Source organism: Symsagittifera roscoffensis, chromosome 5 (genome assembly GCF_963678635.1).
Source record: "Symsagittifera roscoffensis chromosome 5, txSymRosc1.1, whole genome shotgun sequence".
Classification (NCBI taxonomy): Eukaryota; Metazoa; Xenacoelomorpha; order Acoela; family Convolutidae; genus Symsagittifera; species Symsagittifera roscoffensis.
In genome coordinates this window covers 58,766,954-58,784,554 of record NC_087066.1, presented here as the reverse complement: position 1 = coordinate 58,784,554, position 17,601 = coordinate 58,766,954, and the positions used below count along the sequence as shown (strand labels likewise).

The 17,601-nt window shown below is 36.9% G+C and overlaps 1 protein-coding gene across 2 annotated transcripts; it reads left to right on the top strand.

Annotated features, from left to right (window-relative positions):
• Positions 1-12,252: 12,252 nt before the first annotated feature.
• Positions 12,253-17,598, top strand: LOC134846282 (uncharacterized). 2 transcript variants are annotated; one of them, XM_063863570.1, is made up of 4 exons: positions 12,253-12,366; positions 12,593-13,031; positions 16,634-16,802; positions 16,996-17,598. In XM_063863570.1, the coding sequence occupies exons 2-4, from the start codon at positions 12,712-12,714 to the stop codon at positions 17,488-17,490; spliced, it is 984 nt and encodes a 327-aa protein (XP_063719640.1). In that variant the 5' UTR covers positions 12,253-12,366; positions 12,593-12,711; the 3' UTR covers positions 17,491-17,598. The 2 variants fall into 2 exon arrangements, with proteins under 2 accessions (XP_063719640.1, XP_063719639.1); XM_063863569.1 differs by having other exon boundaries at positions 12,253-13,031.
• Positions 17,599-17,601: the final 3 nt, after the last annotated feature.

The window sequence follows — 17,601 nt, the reverse complement described above, 5'->3', positions numbered from 1 at the left end:
GACGACAGGAAATTAGACGATCAGAAAAAAACGGAATTTCGACAATAACGGTCATCTAATTTGCTTGTTGTTTAATTTCCTAGGCCCCAGTTTTTTTTGGCTTGTTGTGGCAATGCAAGACCACTTATTACATGAGGTCAATCCTTCGAGCGACTACTCTGATCTTTTGATGGTTTTTTTTCTCAAGGAGAGAAGGGGATATGATCATCCCCCACCAAAATTTGGATCAATTTTCTTCGATTTTGAGCGTATTACAAGCTATTTTAGGTAATAGTTATGAAAATTGAGAAAAAAAAACATCGCCAAAAAACTGCAGTTGGTTAGACCAAAGATCATCGATTCCAGGATGATTTCCGTGAAACGAGGCTACAGTAAAAAAAAACGAGAAGAGTTTCTATTTGGTCAACAATTTTCAGTAGAAAATTTAGGCTCATAACAATATGAACATTAAAGGAAAATTTAACAAAAGGTGATGGAAACGTTTGAAATTTTCCCGCTGCAAATTGAAAAAAATTTACTAGTGTCGCATACAGTGTTGGCATAAATTGATTGATCACAACGAACAATATTGGAAAACTCAAGCGCATTTTCTTCAAATTGCATTGAAAAAACTGACGGAAAAAAAGTTGCTTAACAAAAAATATAATCTCCTTTACAGGTTTTGGACATTTTACCCCTCTAGAACTTCGTTGGGCTATGCAAAAGTCTTCTTTTGATACTTATTTCCCATCAATTAACTCGGTACTTTCAGCGAAATTCTCAAATTAAAAAAAAACGAAATAACCCCCTTTTTTGAAGTAAAATTTTGGTTGCGAAATTCGAAAAACAAAATGCACTATTTTAATTCTGGTGCAATAACTCTTTTTATCTAATTTTAACCTTCTTCGAGAAAAAAAAACGTTTGCATACTTTTGTCCGAATAATTTATATCGCACTGTATACCTAACTATTAACTTATATGGCTAAAAATTCGTTCATTAGGAGTTGATGAAAAACATTTAAGATCTAGAGCGCATAATTTGGTCAAAGTTTTGACGTGATTTAGGGAACATATAAGAACGATACCATTGATATAAATTGGCTAATTAGATTTAAAAGAAAACAGAAGAATAAAGCAAGGATGCCCCATAGGTTTGAATCAATTGACTAGCACATCATAAAGAATAATTATACACCTGGAATAATTTGACTAACTAGATTTACAAGAATAAGTCAGAAAGTTTGAATTGAAACCGTATATTTTTTTAACCAAATAATTGTCTCAAAAATTAATGGATTTCGAATAGACACACCTTGGCAGGTATATCATTAAGAATAGAATGTTAAAAATAGATTTAATGTAATCAAAAACACAATTCACAACAATTCCTAAGTCAGGAAAAAATTTCAACCTGTTTCACTGAATGGTAGACGATATAACACTCAAAATCCATTCTTTTTTCACCCGCGGGCAACAGAAATTGAGACAAAAGAATCAGAACCTACTGAAACACTAAGGGTATCTGAGAGATATGTTCATATCTACTTAGAGCTGAGGCTGTTTATAAAAATTTTTTACAGGCTCCTGAAGGTTCTCACAGATATCCACAGGATGTAAAAAAGGATGTTAGCAAAAATGATAAATTGATGAGGTATTGACTAATTCTAACTAAAATTGATTGATATCCCAACGGGTTAAACACAAGTTGTAATCTGGAATCATAACAATTTGAAAAGCTGAAAATATTTAATTTACATGAGTTTCTAGTTTCTATTCAAGTCATTTTGAAAGCAATCAGCTTTTGCTCTAAGGGAAATTGCTGGTGCATAAGGCTAGCTAATATTTGTCTGGTTACATTCATATTGAATAAATTCGACCAAAGATCTTTCTGGTTCTTCATTCAGGTTGATTATAAAAATTTCGGTCGATGATAATCTGTCAACAAGATGCTTGTCATCAAAGAGTTTCTGTGGGCCTACGTTTCCTTGGGGTCTGCTCGGGTTGCAGATGTGAATTATGTGTCGGAGGTTGCTGGAGTTTTTAGGAGAGATCTCCGCTGTTTAATTGGCTGCAGTTCCCTTTTTGGGGTCTTCTGGATGTCAGAGCACGCCTGCTGATCCGTGTTTGACTGTATACTGGAGACCAAATAACTTTCAGACATAAAAACGGATATTAAGAATTGCCGCTGGATTCTTCTTCCAAATAGTCATATAAAACATTGTCCAAATGACAAAGATCTAAGGATGAGGACGTATCCAATGAATAACTAAGATAAAATTTTTCTAGGGTTCAGTATCTTCTCTTGTTCGCTTCGGTGATTTGAAGCCTTTCTGCTTACTGTGTGCTAGAGCCAGGTCCTGCAGCCCAAAGTCTTGTCGCTTTGTGAGGAGTTTGCTCTTTATTTTGCTTGCTAACTTGAGCATGGTAACTAGTGGTTTAATTTTGCTATTAAAATTTGTTGAGGCCAAAGTGTTTTTGGGTCTCAAAATTCAATCTGATCTCTTGAGAATGAGTCCGTTATCGAGGGTTACTGTTAAATTCATGGATTTTTAAAATAAAGTTTGATTTCAGTCTGAAGTGAAAATGTCCTTCATTTCATTTAATGGGTTTTTTAAACCAATTACCTCCCTGAGAGAATGAGTTCAATAGAAGAGCTCACGGTTTTTTGCTTCATGCTTTATCCGTCGGGTCGCAATCATAGCTTTGGTCATTCGTTGGACTTTTGTTGACGTACATGTTTTTATTTTAGCTGTTTTCCTCCAAGTCCTGTTTTCCTCCATGTGAATGAATTAATTGACTTCCTGTTATCTAACCAATTGAGTAAGAAACCATGTTTTTCGTATATCTACGGTTTTGTACCAAATTAATTTATCGAATTCTGCATTTTGTGTTTGTGTTGATTCTTTTAGGAACCCTTGCGAGTATTTTGGCTGTTATTATGCAGATTAGTCGTTCGACCAATCAGTTGTATTTATGACTACCACGTTTCATAGTACTATTTTTCTGTTTTTCTTCTCCTAGACGTTTTAAAAATTGTTTGAAAAAAGCTGACCTATGGTTTACTCTGGTTGAATTCGGAAAACTCTAATAGTTACAGTTTTCGAACAGAAAAAATACAACTGATAGGATCAACGTAAGATTCATAACTTTCACGGAAAGAATTTTTGAGAGCCGTTGTATGTATTTGAGATTGTTATTGTTTACGATCCAATACTTATCCATTTGGCCCACAAAACCTAGGTCAAATTCTTTGTTTGCTTTCGTAATTTACAGTAAATTTGGGGTGTTTGACGCCTCAAAGACATCTTTAAGCTAGTTACTCATTTTGATTTACTCCGATAAATTTCTTCCGTGGTAAATAACATCTGTGTTGATGTGGCCACCAGATGTTATCTGCTGGAGTCTTCATTTCAAAATGTCCTGACCTGGAAAACAAAGGGCTGCAGGTACCACCTGTTTGTCGTCGTTGAATAAAAATTGGTCCCTCATGCGAAGGTAGCGTTGAAACAGCTTGATATAGGCCCCAATTTTTTCCAGCGGCTATCCTAAACTCACTAGGTTCTCAATTTTTTTCAGGGTCTTGTCGTCTTTAGTGATCACATTGATTAGTTTGATTGAATAATGGTTGATTACCAGGATAAGAAAGAAAATACATTTAGCTCAACGGTAAATGTCTTAAGAAGTTTTTGATGGATCAGAGACATTGTTTCAACTACAATATATATAAAAGAATTTTTTCTATTTACAACCGCTTTTTTTTCAAGCATAATTTTGCTTTTTTTCCCGTTAAACCGCAATGTTTTTGTTTTTTACAGTTTTTTAGTTTTCCCCTATTACTGACGTGTGTTGAAAAATTGAAAAATCATCGTAGTATCAATTTGTAAACGGAGTGTCTTTCTTTTAAATCAAAACCGCGAACTGCTGGAATTGATTAGGCAAAAAAAAACTATGCGTTAGTGGCTTTGCCTTCGACTACAAAAATTTAACAATCTTTGTTTATCTTATTGAAAAACTTCAACTGATTGTAGGCGTTTCTAAGATCAAGATTGTTGAAATGCACAATTTTTTTGTTTGATAATTGGCAAGCAAGGTTATCGTTTAACTCCTGTATGTAATTTTTATGATGGCGTCATTTCCTGATCAACCATTTACATGACTTTTTTGTTTCAAGACCGATCTCAATGTAAGTTTTTCTGATGCCTAGCACCAAAAGTGTAAAAAATCTGCCAGCACAAATACTTGATTAAGAGCCTATTTCTTGCGTGATCATAAAAAGATATGCCATTCGAAAAAAAAAACAGAAAAAAAACAAGAAAATCCAAAAAAACTGAGCAATTTTTGAAGCAATGATTTTGGATGATTTACCGGTACTGTTTTAAGGAAAGGGCAACAGTTTGAAAAAAGGCTCAAAAAAGAACGATAGCTATAACAGGACTAGATCATTCAAGTTCTTGTATACTTAACTATGGAGATGGTCTTCTCAATAGATTTTGTCTAATTTTGTCTGGAATACGGAAAACGAAACAAGGATATTTGGTTACTAAGGAAACAGCACAGAATGTTACGACAATAATGCATAAAACACAGAAAAAATATTTTCCAATTTAGCATTTTATTTTCTGCGTGGTGTGATAAAGGGATCTTTACAAAAAACTGCAATTTAGGCATTTTCGACAATTCTGGTAAAAACAGGTGAACTCGACGCCAATCTTTGAAAAATGATAAAACCTACAAGAAAATCGTTAAAAACATCAAAAAAATGTCAACGTTTTTTCACATTTTTCTGAAGAATTTTTTTGAAATTTCGAAGTACTTGATTACGAAATTTTCGCCTAAAAAACTAAAAATAATTTTACTCGAATAAAATGAAGTTTTCGCGGCTTAAATTAAGCATGAATAAGCTATTTTAAGCTTGCTCGCTCGCCTTTATTCTCTCGAAGTTTGATCAAAATTTAAATCTTGTTTTTCTTGACACTGGGACATTTTTTCCGAAAACTTTAATGACGATCGATGCTAAACTTAAAAATTCAAAAAACTCGGCTGTTTTTTAGACTATGCAATTTTAAACCTAAATGCGTCAAGGTCTCTACAACTAAGATGAATACTCTTTTTCAATTTTTCTCGACAATGTGTTGGCATGTCATCAGAGCTTCAGGATATTTTGAAAAACATCACTGAAATTTTGTGTATTCAAAAAGCTGTAGCAAAACATAATTGGCATTTTTTGGGAGAAACTATTCCACTTTTAAGAAAGTTAATAATTAGAGTTAGAGCAACTAAGATTAGGAGGTGGAGACTAAGAGATTGAATCTGAGATTTAAACTGAGGATTGAAAAAAAGTAGTGATTAATGAAGAATGAATTGAGAAACCTGATTTAAAAAGGTTTGGCTAAATAAGCATCACAGAGTACGAGTTAAATAACTACTGACTAGTTATTTGAATTGATTAGTTGACCTTGTCTGAATCTAATCAGTTTCGTATAGTTTAACCAGCTTTGATCCCCCGAAAGAGTCTCTTCAATTTAATCTGTCTGCCTTTAAAATGTTCTGAACTCAACACCCCCATTCAAGCTGTATTGTTTTTATCCAATTTCAGGCTAAAGCCTATCTTATTTCGACAATGCTGTTCCAACATAGCCGTGCTTAGGGCTTTTATCAACAAGTCAGTTTCATTGATCTCGGTATGACCCATCAACTTTCTTATTTCCCGCACGTTCTTGAAGAAAGTGGTTTTTCAAATCGATGTGCTTCGTTCGCGTCTGCATGACAAGATTCTTGCACATGTGATGCAGATCTGGTTGTTTTACTTGATGACAGTTGGCCCGTCATTCAACTCGTCCATTTCATCAGGAAAGGGTTGCCGATACAGAGCCTTCTAAATAGATGATAACATTGCTTCATATTCAGCTTCACTGGTGAATATGGCTGCAGTTGGTTGATTAATGTGTTCCAACTGATTGCTGCTCTTGTTTTCAGCAAAGGAAAGTTGTAACTAGTAAATGATCTTCTACCATCCACGTCTGCAGTCCACTCAAAGACTGCGGATCGAGAGAGTTTTACACTATCAGTTCATTTTGTGTAAAACAGCTCCAGATCTTTGCAGGTTACGAAAAACCTATTTGCCGCAACCCAGTGCACTCTGTCCTGGTTCTACAGGAAAAGAGAGAACTGCGCCAAAGTAGCCAATATATCCTGCCTTGGCTACTAAGATATGTATCATTATGAGTCCGCAATGCCTCTGTAGTCCCCAGCTTTCATAGACTCTGCTTATGCAGACCCAGCTTCAAGGCAGTCCTCCTTTGATAGTTATGCGCTGATGTCCGCAGGTGTGCCCATTTAGTTTGTAGTCAGCAATGCCAAATCACTCCAAGCAGTCACTGATGTAGCGTGATTGATTCACACTAACTGTCCGAAAAGACTGCTTGACTTGCATTCCGAAGAGACAATAAACCTCTGTCATCTACCCTAAATCGTCAGGAAAAACGGGTTTTCAGCCTGCCAACTTCGTTTCTAAACCTGCAAACATTGATGATATCATCTACCACTAGCAGCACGTATATCATTGCATCATCTGTTCCTCTCATCTTGACCAAACAGAAGTTGTTGCTGCAGCTAGTAAATGAATCATCAATTAGAAAAAATTTCAGCGTATGGTACCAGTCTCTTCCTGCCTGCAGCAGACCATAGAAGTTATGTTCAGCAAGCACACTGGATTTCCTTTTGCTTTGCAATGCAACCCACTGTCATTTCTCGATTTTCAGTCTTTCGTCGTATGTCCCCTTTCACCGCACACAAAGCAGCCACTATTTGGCATTCTTTTCTACATCCTTACAGCTTACATGGCTATATGACCAGGCCTAGTCTTCACATCAACGTCAACTCATCGTAGTTCCTCAATCTTGTTCTCAGCTCTGGAAACGTCTTGGCTGGATAAAAGCTCTCCAGCACCTCATGATGCTAATAGCTGTCAGGCAGCCCATTGATTGCCAGAGCCTTGAAGGGTGTGTCATTAAGTCTTGGCTGTGGCTGCAAAAGAAGAAGTGACCAAGATCTTTCTTGGATTTTAGGCACAGTTTTTTAAGCTGGCCTACTTAACTGATCGCCGTCGGCCTCTCTACACTGCAAACTTCTCTTGAAGCAGCTTCCAAGACGATGAGATTAAATTAGACTCTATTAACTGCAATCAGAAAAGGCTCGAAAGTTTTGCTGCTTTTCGCTGTAGAAAAAAATTACCAAAACAAGAAAATTAGTATAAAAATTTTTCCTTGTTTTCAGCAGATTTTTCTTGAAATTTTTTGTTACTCAAATTTCGCTGCTGAAAATCACAAAAAAAAATATTTTACTCAAGTAAAACTAAATTTTTGCGGATGAATTAGGCTAGAAAAAAGCCTTTTAAGCCTCCTCGCTTGCCTTTATTCTCTCAAAGTTACGACTGAACTACGACTGAAAAAGCTATGTATATAATAGATTTCTCGAGTCATTTCGATGGTTAGTTTGGTACCTGATTTTGCTTGGAAAACGATAAAAAAAAAACAAAATTACACCTGAAAACAACACTGACTTCTCCTCAATTTTATATGATCAGGAAAAAAACATTCCGATGCTGTAGCGAATATTTGCCTGGTGTTCCGACTAAACAGCAGCGAGAACAGGACAAAACATCAAAGAGAAAAGTGCAATCAGATTCGCGACAGAACATTCAAGTAATCAAAAAACGACCTGAAGTGTTTCAATGAGATAAGATAATTGACATTTAAGACGCCAATGCCTTTTTAAAACGCTCGGGAGTAGTTGAAAAATGTAATTTTTTAAAACGATAGCCACCTGTTGAATGCTTTAAATTTTCTGAAACAAAGATGAAGGCTCTTTTTTTCAATTTTTTACAACGTTGTATTGGCAAGATATCAATGATTTAAGATTCCGGACCGAATTTTGATATCATTCCGAAGAGCCAAGACAATGAGATTCTGTCAACTATCGTAAATCATTCATCAAGAAGGAAAGAACTCAGCGTCTAGTATCAGTAACTGCTTGCCTGCCGCAGCCCACAGAGGTTACGTTCAGCGAGCTACTTCGTTACCACCGCTGCTGAACCCTCTTGGTTGAATCCCTGTACACTGTATTTGTTGGAGGAGAGTTGAGGAAGCTCATTTAGCTTTAATCTGATAATGTGTAAGTTTACCTTGTGGAAGCCAGTAGTATCCTCTTCTTTTCAACTTTGCCGGATCAATTGCTAATTGAAGTCAAGTCCTTCCCCTTTTTTAATTAAATATTGGCCTTTGAACCGCTCTTTTTGTCCTATAGCGTAACACTTAGCAGCAAGAAACCGTCGTCTAGGAATTACCTTCCGAGATCGTGGTCTATCAACATGTGTGTATGTTCCCATTGCTTCTAGAAAATTTATTTCCATAGCCATGACTGCCAGCACTTTTTTTCGGGTTCAGATACTGCTTTTAAACAGCCCACTGGCTCCTGGATTCCAACCGTTGAAGCATAGTATAGAACAACCGGTATCGAAAGGGTGAGTTCCTATCGAAAAAAGCAGTGGATTCTCAGTAGAATGTAAACATACTGCTTTCTCCTGGACCTGATACTTAAGTTGGTGTGCTTGGGATTTTTGGTGGTCTTTGTTGTGCTTGATTGCCGAATAACAACCCACTCCTCGCTCAACTGCTCCAGATTTTGCAATGGCTCGCTGTCAATCATGAAGTCATCTGTGTTGATGTAATCATTGAATATCACGGTTTTTGCTCGCACCACTCGTCTTGTTTCTTGATCCATCAGCAAGCAGGCTTTGCTCTCCTTGTCGTAACCGCTGAATTTGCTTTTTTATCTTTCTTTTTGACTATAGCTTCGTCTGTTGCCTCAATCCAAATAGTACGCGAAGCAGCCAAACACATGCAAATACCTCACTTTGATGGTATACCATGGTGCAGCACTGTCAAAGACAGAGGCTTTTCAATGCTGATTGCAGTACACAAGTTGCAAACCCTGACAACGGTCGACCATGCTTGCATCCAGAATATCTGTTATTTTTGCTTCAGCCATCAGACATCGAGTCATCTCGGTGATCAATCTTTTGTAGCGCTCTGCTACACTATTGTGTTGAGAAGTAACTCTTGTATCACCTGGGATTCTCTACAAAATCTCTTGCGTGAATTTGACTAAAACCCAACTCCATTGCAGTTCGCAACCATTTCGGCGCTCCATGCTCAGCCACAAACTCCTGCCTGAAACTTTACTAGAGCATCCTTCTTCTTCACCAGGTACTTGGCCACAGCCAGCCGGCTGAAATTCTTGATGAAGCTCAAGACATAGCGTACCCCATGCATGCTTGATTTTTCAAATGGTCCCTGGAAGTCACTGAAGACCAGTTGCCTCACTGCCTATGATTTGCCATAAATCTTCTTTGGCACTGCTACTTTAAGCCTTTTTGAAGCTGTACACATTTCGCAGACCTCTAGCTCGTCTAAATTGAGTGATGATTGATCCTACTGGTTGAGTTGCCCCAGTCGTCGATGCCACAGCATTGCATCACTGTTTGCTCTCTCTGTCTTCGTCACTTGAGTGAGCGAGTTTCATTGAGAGGTTAAACTAGGTATCTTGTGAATTTTAGGCGGATTCGGTAACAAGAACGTTCTATTTATACTCAATTTGTTCAATCATTTTTTAATCGTTCTGATAAACCTTTTACAGATTTAAAGATATGTCTTTGGATTTCAGAGACCAACAACAAACACATGACTGAGCGCCTATCCAGTACACAGTTGGATTTCTAAATGTGCTTCTCAATTTTCAGTCCAAAAACTTTTTTCCTGTTGTTCACAAGCAGTTTTCCCCCATCTGGTTTCAGTGGATGTGAAAGCTTCTGCGGCAAAACTAAAGCTTCAACCTCTTGTCACCGCAAAATTCACACTAATTAGGTTCACACTTTAGCTTGTCAAAAACAATACGTCGTGGAGCGTCAGGTCCTCCTTGCAGTCCATTGCGGAATATCCAGGTTGCCCACATTTGAAGCAATCTTGCTTATTTGCACGCGACCCTTTTTGCTTCGTTCGACATATTGCCTCGACCACTTGACAACCCACTGTCATTTCTGGATTTTCAGTCTTCCGTCGTATGTCGTATGCCCCTTTAACCGCACACAAAGCAGCCACTATTTGGCGTTCTTTTCTTCATCCTTACAGCTTGCATGGATATATGACCAGGCCCAGTCTTCACATCAACCTCAACTCATCGTAGTTCCTCAATCTTGTTCTCAGCTCTGAAAACTTCTTGGCTGGATAAAAGCTCTCCAGCACCACATGATGCTAATAGCTGTCAGGCAGCCCATTGATTGCCAGAGCCTTGAAGGGTGTGTCATTAACTCTTGGCTGTGGCTGCAAAAGAAGTAGTCACCGAGATCCTTCTTGGATCCTAAGCACAGTTTTTTAATCAGGTCTACTTAACTGATCGCCTTCGTCCTCTCTACACTGCAAACTTCTCTTGAAGCAGCTTCCAAGACGCTGAAATTAAATTTGAGTTTTGAATTGAGAATTCAGAAGTTGTAGCGATCGTTGAAAAATGAATTAGTAAAAGATAATAAAAATGCCTTGACAAGCTAAGCATAACAAAAATACCATTTTAACATTCATTGCTCTCGCATACAGCGTATTAATATGATGGATCAGCAAAATGGATAAGGGTTTTGGAAACACTCCAACTTTTTCCTCATGTTAGTTTTTTTCGGTTCAGTTGTCATTAAATCTAAACAGACCCCTCATTTTTTGAGAATTCAATTTTTGCTCAAATGTTTGGTGATTTGAGTCAGGGAACGAAAAAAAAATTCTGAAAATCTATGTAATAAAAATTAGATTGCACATTTCATTTATCCATAAATTTTTTTGTAATGAAATTGATTTGATGACACTTATTTTTATAGAAAAAGTTGAATATCTCATTCGTAGCATACTGGTACATTTTTTTGAAGTTTTTTTGTTTCCTACGTTTTAATTTGCTCAAGATGAAAGAAATATTTTGTTTGTTTTTATTAAAAGTGATTTTTTTTCTGATTACAATTATTGAGGAAAAAAGATTTGTAATGAAAAATTTTAGACATTCTTATGATGATTTTTTAACTGATTTATTTTATCTTAGATGTTTTGTTAAAAAACCTACTGTTCGAACTATGAGTACCACCTGTTATACTTGTTTGTAGTCGCTTTTGATGTTTTGAAATGATTTGATAGTTACTAATAAGTTTCTGCTTGTATAACAGAAAACCTTGCCATTTTTTTTATAACTTAGTTTTTTTTAAATACAATTTATAAGTCAGTTATTGGTTCTGCTTTGCGTATCTTCAGTATTCTAAGAGTTTACTAAGTTGTTTGGCTCTCTATTGAATTATTTAAGTTTCAATCGACTTTCTTGCTCTAATAGTTAGCCAATTTATCATTGTCGTTAAACTAACTGTTTTTATCAATGTAAAGAAATGATTATTGGCTCTTCCAACGGCATCCTCAAAACTTGAAAAATTCAAGATTTTTAGTTCAAGAAATTTCAGTAACTTGTCATAAGCGATAGACAGTTAATTTTATTTGCATTTACAGAACAAGTTCAGCTTTGCTGTGTAGAATTTTTCTCTCATAACTCTTTCATCACGAGCTTGTGATGGTATCAAAATAACCAATAATTTTTATTCATCGCTTTCAATTTTCGGTATCTCTGATTTCACTGAGGTCATTATTTTTCATTTTTACATCAGCATTATTATTATTTTTGGTATCATTGTTCCGGTAACTTCACAAAGTGGAAGGGAACTATCACAAAGGGTCCGTTTCCTTGACCCTTTAGTAACCTGTTACAAATTGTCGCCTATTACGAATTGCCCTCTTACCTTTTTGAAGACCTCAATAAAAATTCTTAGATGATCAAGTGTGGTATGGTATTGAAGCTTTTTCAGCCAAAATTCGGATTCTAAAGACGTTTTCCATGACAAGAATTTTTGTTTTTTAGATTTATAAGTTCTCAGACTGGAAACTTCAGACAGAATTCCATATCTAATTTTTTGGGATTTTTCCAACATTGCATCAATTAAAAATGTGGTTCATATGTCGTATTAACCAATTCAGTATCCTCTCATTACTAAATTAACAACAAACTGAAAGTTTTAAGCGTTCAATAGTCTCCATAGCGTTTTTAATTATATGCATCACTGATCGTAAAATTTGGATCAAGTTTAGGACAAATCAGAAAATTTTGCAGGAACTGACCATCAAAACTTTGAACGCTGAGAGTTCGAGAAACTTAGATTGACCGCTCTGTAAGATAAATCTGAAGAAAATAATTGGTTCAATCTCATTATGTAAATTTGTGTTGTTAAGCTCACAATCTTCGACCGGCTAAAAGTTAGTACAAGACAAGTACACGTTTTTTCGAAGCTATTTGAAAAACTCTTTTACGAAAAAAAAGATGTTTTAACAAAACAAAGAGTTCCACCCCGATTGTATGTGAAATTTCAATTCAGCTCCTTTATTTATCTTCACTTCAAAATGTCACCTGGGAAAATGGCCAAACGAATGACAACTTGTCAAAAAGTAGTTTACGACAAAAACTACATCGAATCTATTTTAGAGGAAATCGGAGACAGAAAAGTGTTCATCTTGGCATCCAAAAGCCTGGACAAAAACTCTGACATCGTTTCTAGCTTAGTGGAGAAATTGGAACAAACGGACAAATTTGGTGGTCTTTTCATGGAAATTGAGCAACATACGACTGACAGGTCATGTATTCGTGCAGCGAATCTCATCAAAGAAAGTAAATGCAAGTGTGTTGTAACACTGGGAGGTGGCTCTATAACTGACGCCGCCAAAGCGATTCGGCTCTGTATAACTTACAACATCCAAGACTCATCGGGGTTTCAAAGATTTCACAGAGATTCGAATTTGTTCAGCCTAGTTTCGGCAGATTTTGACTCGGATTTGTTGGTGATTAATGTACCTACCACCCTTTCGGCGGGGGAGTTTTCGCTCATAGCCGGTGTAAAAGACACACAGAAAGGCCTCAAGTTTGGGTAAATTGTTACTATTTTAAACAACCGTACTGCTCACAACATAGAACTTTGTACTAGTAGCGGACTTCGACCCCCAGTTAGGTTGAACGGCATTCGGCCCCCTGGTCACCCAAAGGGTACTCTTTTGGTACTACTTTACGACACCCAATTTCGATCAACCAGCCCTAAGATTTTTCTAAATGGGCAATATACATCGAATTTATGAGTGCGCGTCAAAGAACTCCAAATAGATCAAATTCTAAAACGTGCTCAGAAACAGTGTGTATGGCTTTTCTCAAAAAATTGCCTGCAGCGAAGATGTTTTGCGAAAAAGGGCGTTGTAGTATTTAGGGAGACTTTGGATTATCAAATTGGTTGACGTAAATAAATCATTGACAATAATTAATTTTTTTTGAAAAACCGCCCCACTTTCAAGAAAAATCTAAAACTGCCTCTGCTACTATTGGCTGTATTGAAGTCTAATAATCAATCAAACCTTATCAACTTACGAAATATCAAAAAATGCAGAAACTTCGGTATTGTTTTCGAAACTGGAATTCGTTCAGACTTTCAGTGGTAAGAACAATGAAAATTTGGTTACACCACAAAAGATCTCTTACCTTAAGATCCGAGTCAATAAGATACCATTCCAAAAGATACCTCGTTCTAAAATTGCCCACGACATAAGATACCATAATACAATAACAAAGAAGCTGAGAATTGAAAATAAAGCGGTTAATCGATCAAATAATAATAATAATATAATAATGTAGTTCCTGCGAAACGCAGAGGATCTATCAGTAGGTCGCAATAGTCCTGTCGAAGATAGTCCATTTGCATTATCTCCCCGCATTCCAGACTGTTATTTTGTTGAGCGAAGCTCTTGCGATACAAGGCCGTTTTTTTTTGCGTCTAGAACTTTCACTTGGTACCACTATTGCAGCCAAATTTGGTCAGGTTGTGGCAGACCTGAAGCTAGAGGACAAGTGAGAGCTGATCTTTACACACTATGATTGCCATGGCATGGAATCGAATACACGATCTGACGATTTCAAAGTGAACGCCTTACCACTATGCTAAGTGCCTCAAATCAAAAACAAAGCGTCGGCTAAAATCAAAAAAACGGCAAAAGTTTTGGTGCACAAATTTCGAACATAAATGACCTTGCTAATCACTTGGCTCTCAAGTTGAAACTCAAACTTCAAAACAGCTTAGATAACAAATGAACTTGAAAAGGGTTTCCAATTTATCAAAACCAACTTTGCCAAAAATGACCTGATTTTTCAGATAACTCAAGTCTGTACAAAATTGAAATTAAGTTTTTGCAAAATTTAAATTTTTGAAATCATTTTATTACAAATCACTTGCCATTCTATTCGATAAAAAATATCAATTCTCAATTTTGATCAACTATTTTTTCGCTAGACGCAATACTCAAAGGGCCGTCAGGCCCTTACACCCAACCTACCGTCCCGTAAATAAGGGCAATTGCTCTGGGATCAAATTGCTAGAGACAGCATTTTCGAAAGCGAGTCGTAGTATTCGGTTTTGGCGTTCTCCGCGAGGGTGCAAGGAGACATCTATAAAAAGTTGATCAAACAAACATGAATTTCGAAACTATGCAGAAACTAAAACTAAATTGTATAGGTTAAATAGGCAAGTGAACGGATGTAAGACAAAATTTTAGAGCCTGTGTATGAACTATTTATCTGTTAAACTTTTTCATTCAGGTCACGGTATTTTTCCGGGATAAGTTGATAGTACCGCTGAATGCCTTCAAAAAGTTGAATTTTTTATTGTAGGAACCCAGTTGAATTTTTTCAAGAAACGTATATATTGAAGGATGGCTGCCTTGAAACAAAGCGGTTACACCTAGATACCACCCTTCATCTGAATTTATGGTTCGGGCCAGACATCTTAAAGCATTTTGATAATTGTTCCAAGAAGAAATAGGGAAGAGTGTATTTCGGCCAATCAAAGCCGTGAGCTCGAATAATTTTTCGAGATCGTTTTGTGATCTATCCAGTTTGGTTGCCACACTGCATATTTCCTCAATTACTAGGTCGAACCCGATTTACACTTTCGACTCCGACACAAAACTAAGAACAGGAACCATATTCAGCGCTAAGACTAGCTAGCTGTTTGATTCGGAAGTCTTTTTAAAGCCAAATTCGTATATTTTCCGCATAAAGCTCTGACAGAGGTGAACATAGAATCCCTTAATGTCAGTTTCGTAATGAGACGCAAAAGCACTCAATGCCGAAATTTCAAAGTCGATTAAAATTCTTTCCGGGATTAAGTCACCGATAGCGATTTAAGTGCGGTTAGGAACTTGTTAAAGGTTGATAAGCGCTTATTGCTGAGCAGAGCGTAGACGCAATGTGGATAAAACCCGCCAAATTAGATGTGTACAATGTACAATTGGTAAAACTGACTAGGGAAAGTTTTGAAAGTACCGTCTACAAGCTAGGTTGTGGTGTACAACTTAAGTTCATTGAGGTTCTCAATTTAGCCAAAAATCAATATGCGTTGCTTATCTTGTTTTCCGCTATCAAAAAGACAAAAAAAGCTGAAAACAATCCTGTATTTCGAAATGACGGTCATCTGTGGCAATAGTGAGCAGTGATGTCGTTTGTTTACTTCTGCTCAAAGTTCGCATTATCGTCGGCCGGGAGAGCAAAGACAATTGGGTGGCTTCGTCGTCCTGCACCAATTGCAAACTAGCTGCGATGATCTGGCTGTTTACTGGATTTAGTTGATTCCTAACTGTCTCCGTCATTTGCTGAACTAGTTCCCGAGCTTGAGCTCGTGACTAGTTCTGCGTTGAGCTCGTGACTATGCTCGTTGCTATTTGAGATTATATCGCTCCCAGAAGTGATTAAAGTTTTGGGGCACTTATATGGTCTCCAGTTAGTGCAGCGCCAGTGTTGTTGTCTTCGTATCGCGTTTGTCCTAAAATTCATGGCCGTCAACAATAATCAGTGTTTGGCCTTTTTGTGAGGTTCCCCAGGTAAAAGAATTCATTTTTGACTGTTCAATGAGTTAAAGAGTGAGATAATGAATTCAGAGTGTATAAATTTTCAATTGAGTTGTTCCAATTCATAGATATATTAATACTAAATTAAACACATGTTGGCTTTATACTAATCCCAAAAATGAGTCCAGTTTAAACTTAATTATCTTAGATTTGCGTTCGTTGTTCAATAGCGCGAACTTAATTGAGATATTATTACTCTAGCTTTATTTCTGATTATATTTTGATTATTTCTGATTACATTTTGATCAGGACTTTTGTTCATAATTCATGGGATCTTTTTAATTGACATGGGATCTTATGGTATGGGCGATTTTTGTACAAGGGATCTTTTGGTACGGTATCTTTTGTCATGGGAGCTTTTGGTATGGTATCTTTTGTCCTGACACAAAAAAAATACATTTAATTGAGACTTGGAGGAGTCAGATAACGAAACGAGACCATGGTTCACTTTTCAGTCTGCCCAAAATGCAAAACAGATATCAAATCGAAATTAAGATAAGAAACATTAAGAATGACTAAGCATTTCACAAGGTTCTACGTTACACAAGGTCTTTTCATTCTGACTACGCAACTGAAACCATTTTAGGTACCTGCATGATAAACTGGTGGCAGATGTGGTCATATTGGACCCTTCGGTCACACTCTACACTCCAGAGTATCTCTGGATCTCGTCTGGAGTGAGGGCTATAGACCACAGTATTGAGACCATATGCTCGCCCATGAGCAATATATTAGCCGACACTGTCTGCAAAAAGGTGAAATTTTATCAAAAAAATGAACTACATTGGGCTTGGATTAGTAGCAGCAGATAAAGCATGAAATAGAAAAATATCTATGGCCTCTGTTCTTAATACATTGGATGAATATGCAAGCTCAGTTCATAAATTCCATGCTTATTTTATCCAGTATCTTAGCAAGTAAATAGTTGTCACTTTAAATATGTTTTAGAGCCTCAAGCTACTGCTGGAAAACTTGAAGAAATCTACCGCTACCGACTCTTCGGGAATCGAAGCCAGACGCAACTGCTTGTTAGGCGCTTGGCTCTCAATTACTGGCCTCACTCAAAGTGTTCCGCTGGGGGGAAGTCACGGAATTGGGCACATATTGGGCGCTTATGGGATTATACACGGCCATACATCATGCATCATGGCCCCACATATCATCAAATACAACTGGGATGCAATGACACCATCAATGAAAGCGGACCTCGGAGACGTTTTCAGTGGAGAGCAACTTCCATACAACGCTCTGTTCGAGTTTATAAAAGATTTGAAAATGCCGCAAACTTTAGAAGAGGTGAGTATCAAAAAAGAAGACATTGCTAGTATGGCTCAACAAGCGACTCATGATGATTTCACACAGGCAAATTTGCGTCCATTGACTGCAGCAAAAATAGAAGAAATTCTGTCAAATATCTACTCAAACGCTGAATCGGCGTTGTAAATTTGGACCAGTTTCAGAATCTTTCATGGTCGTTGTTCAAACTCCAGAGCATTATAGTGTATCATTAGGTATAATAACCAGAAAATTCGAATTTTGTAATTTAATCACTTC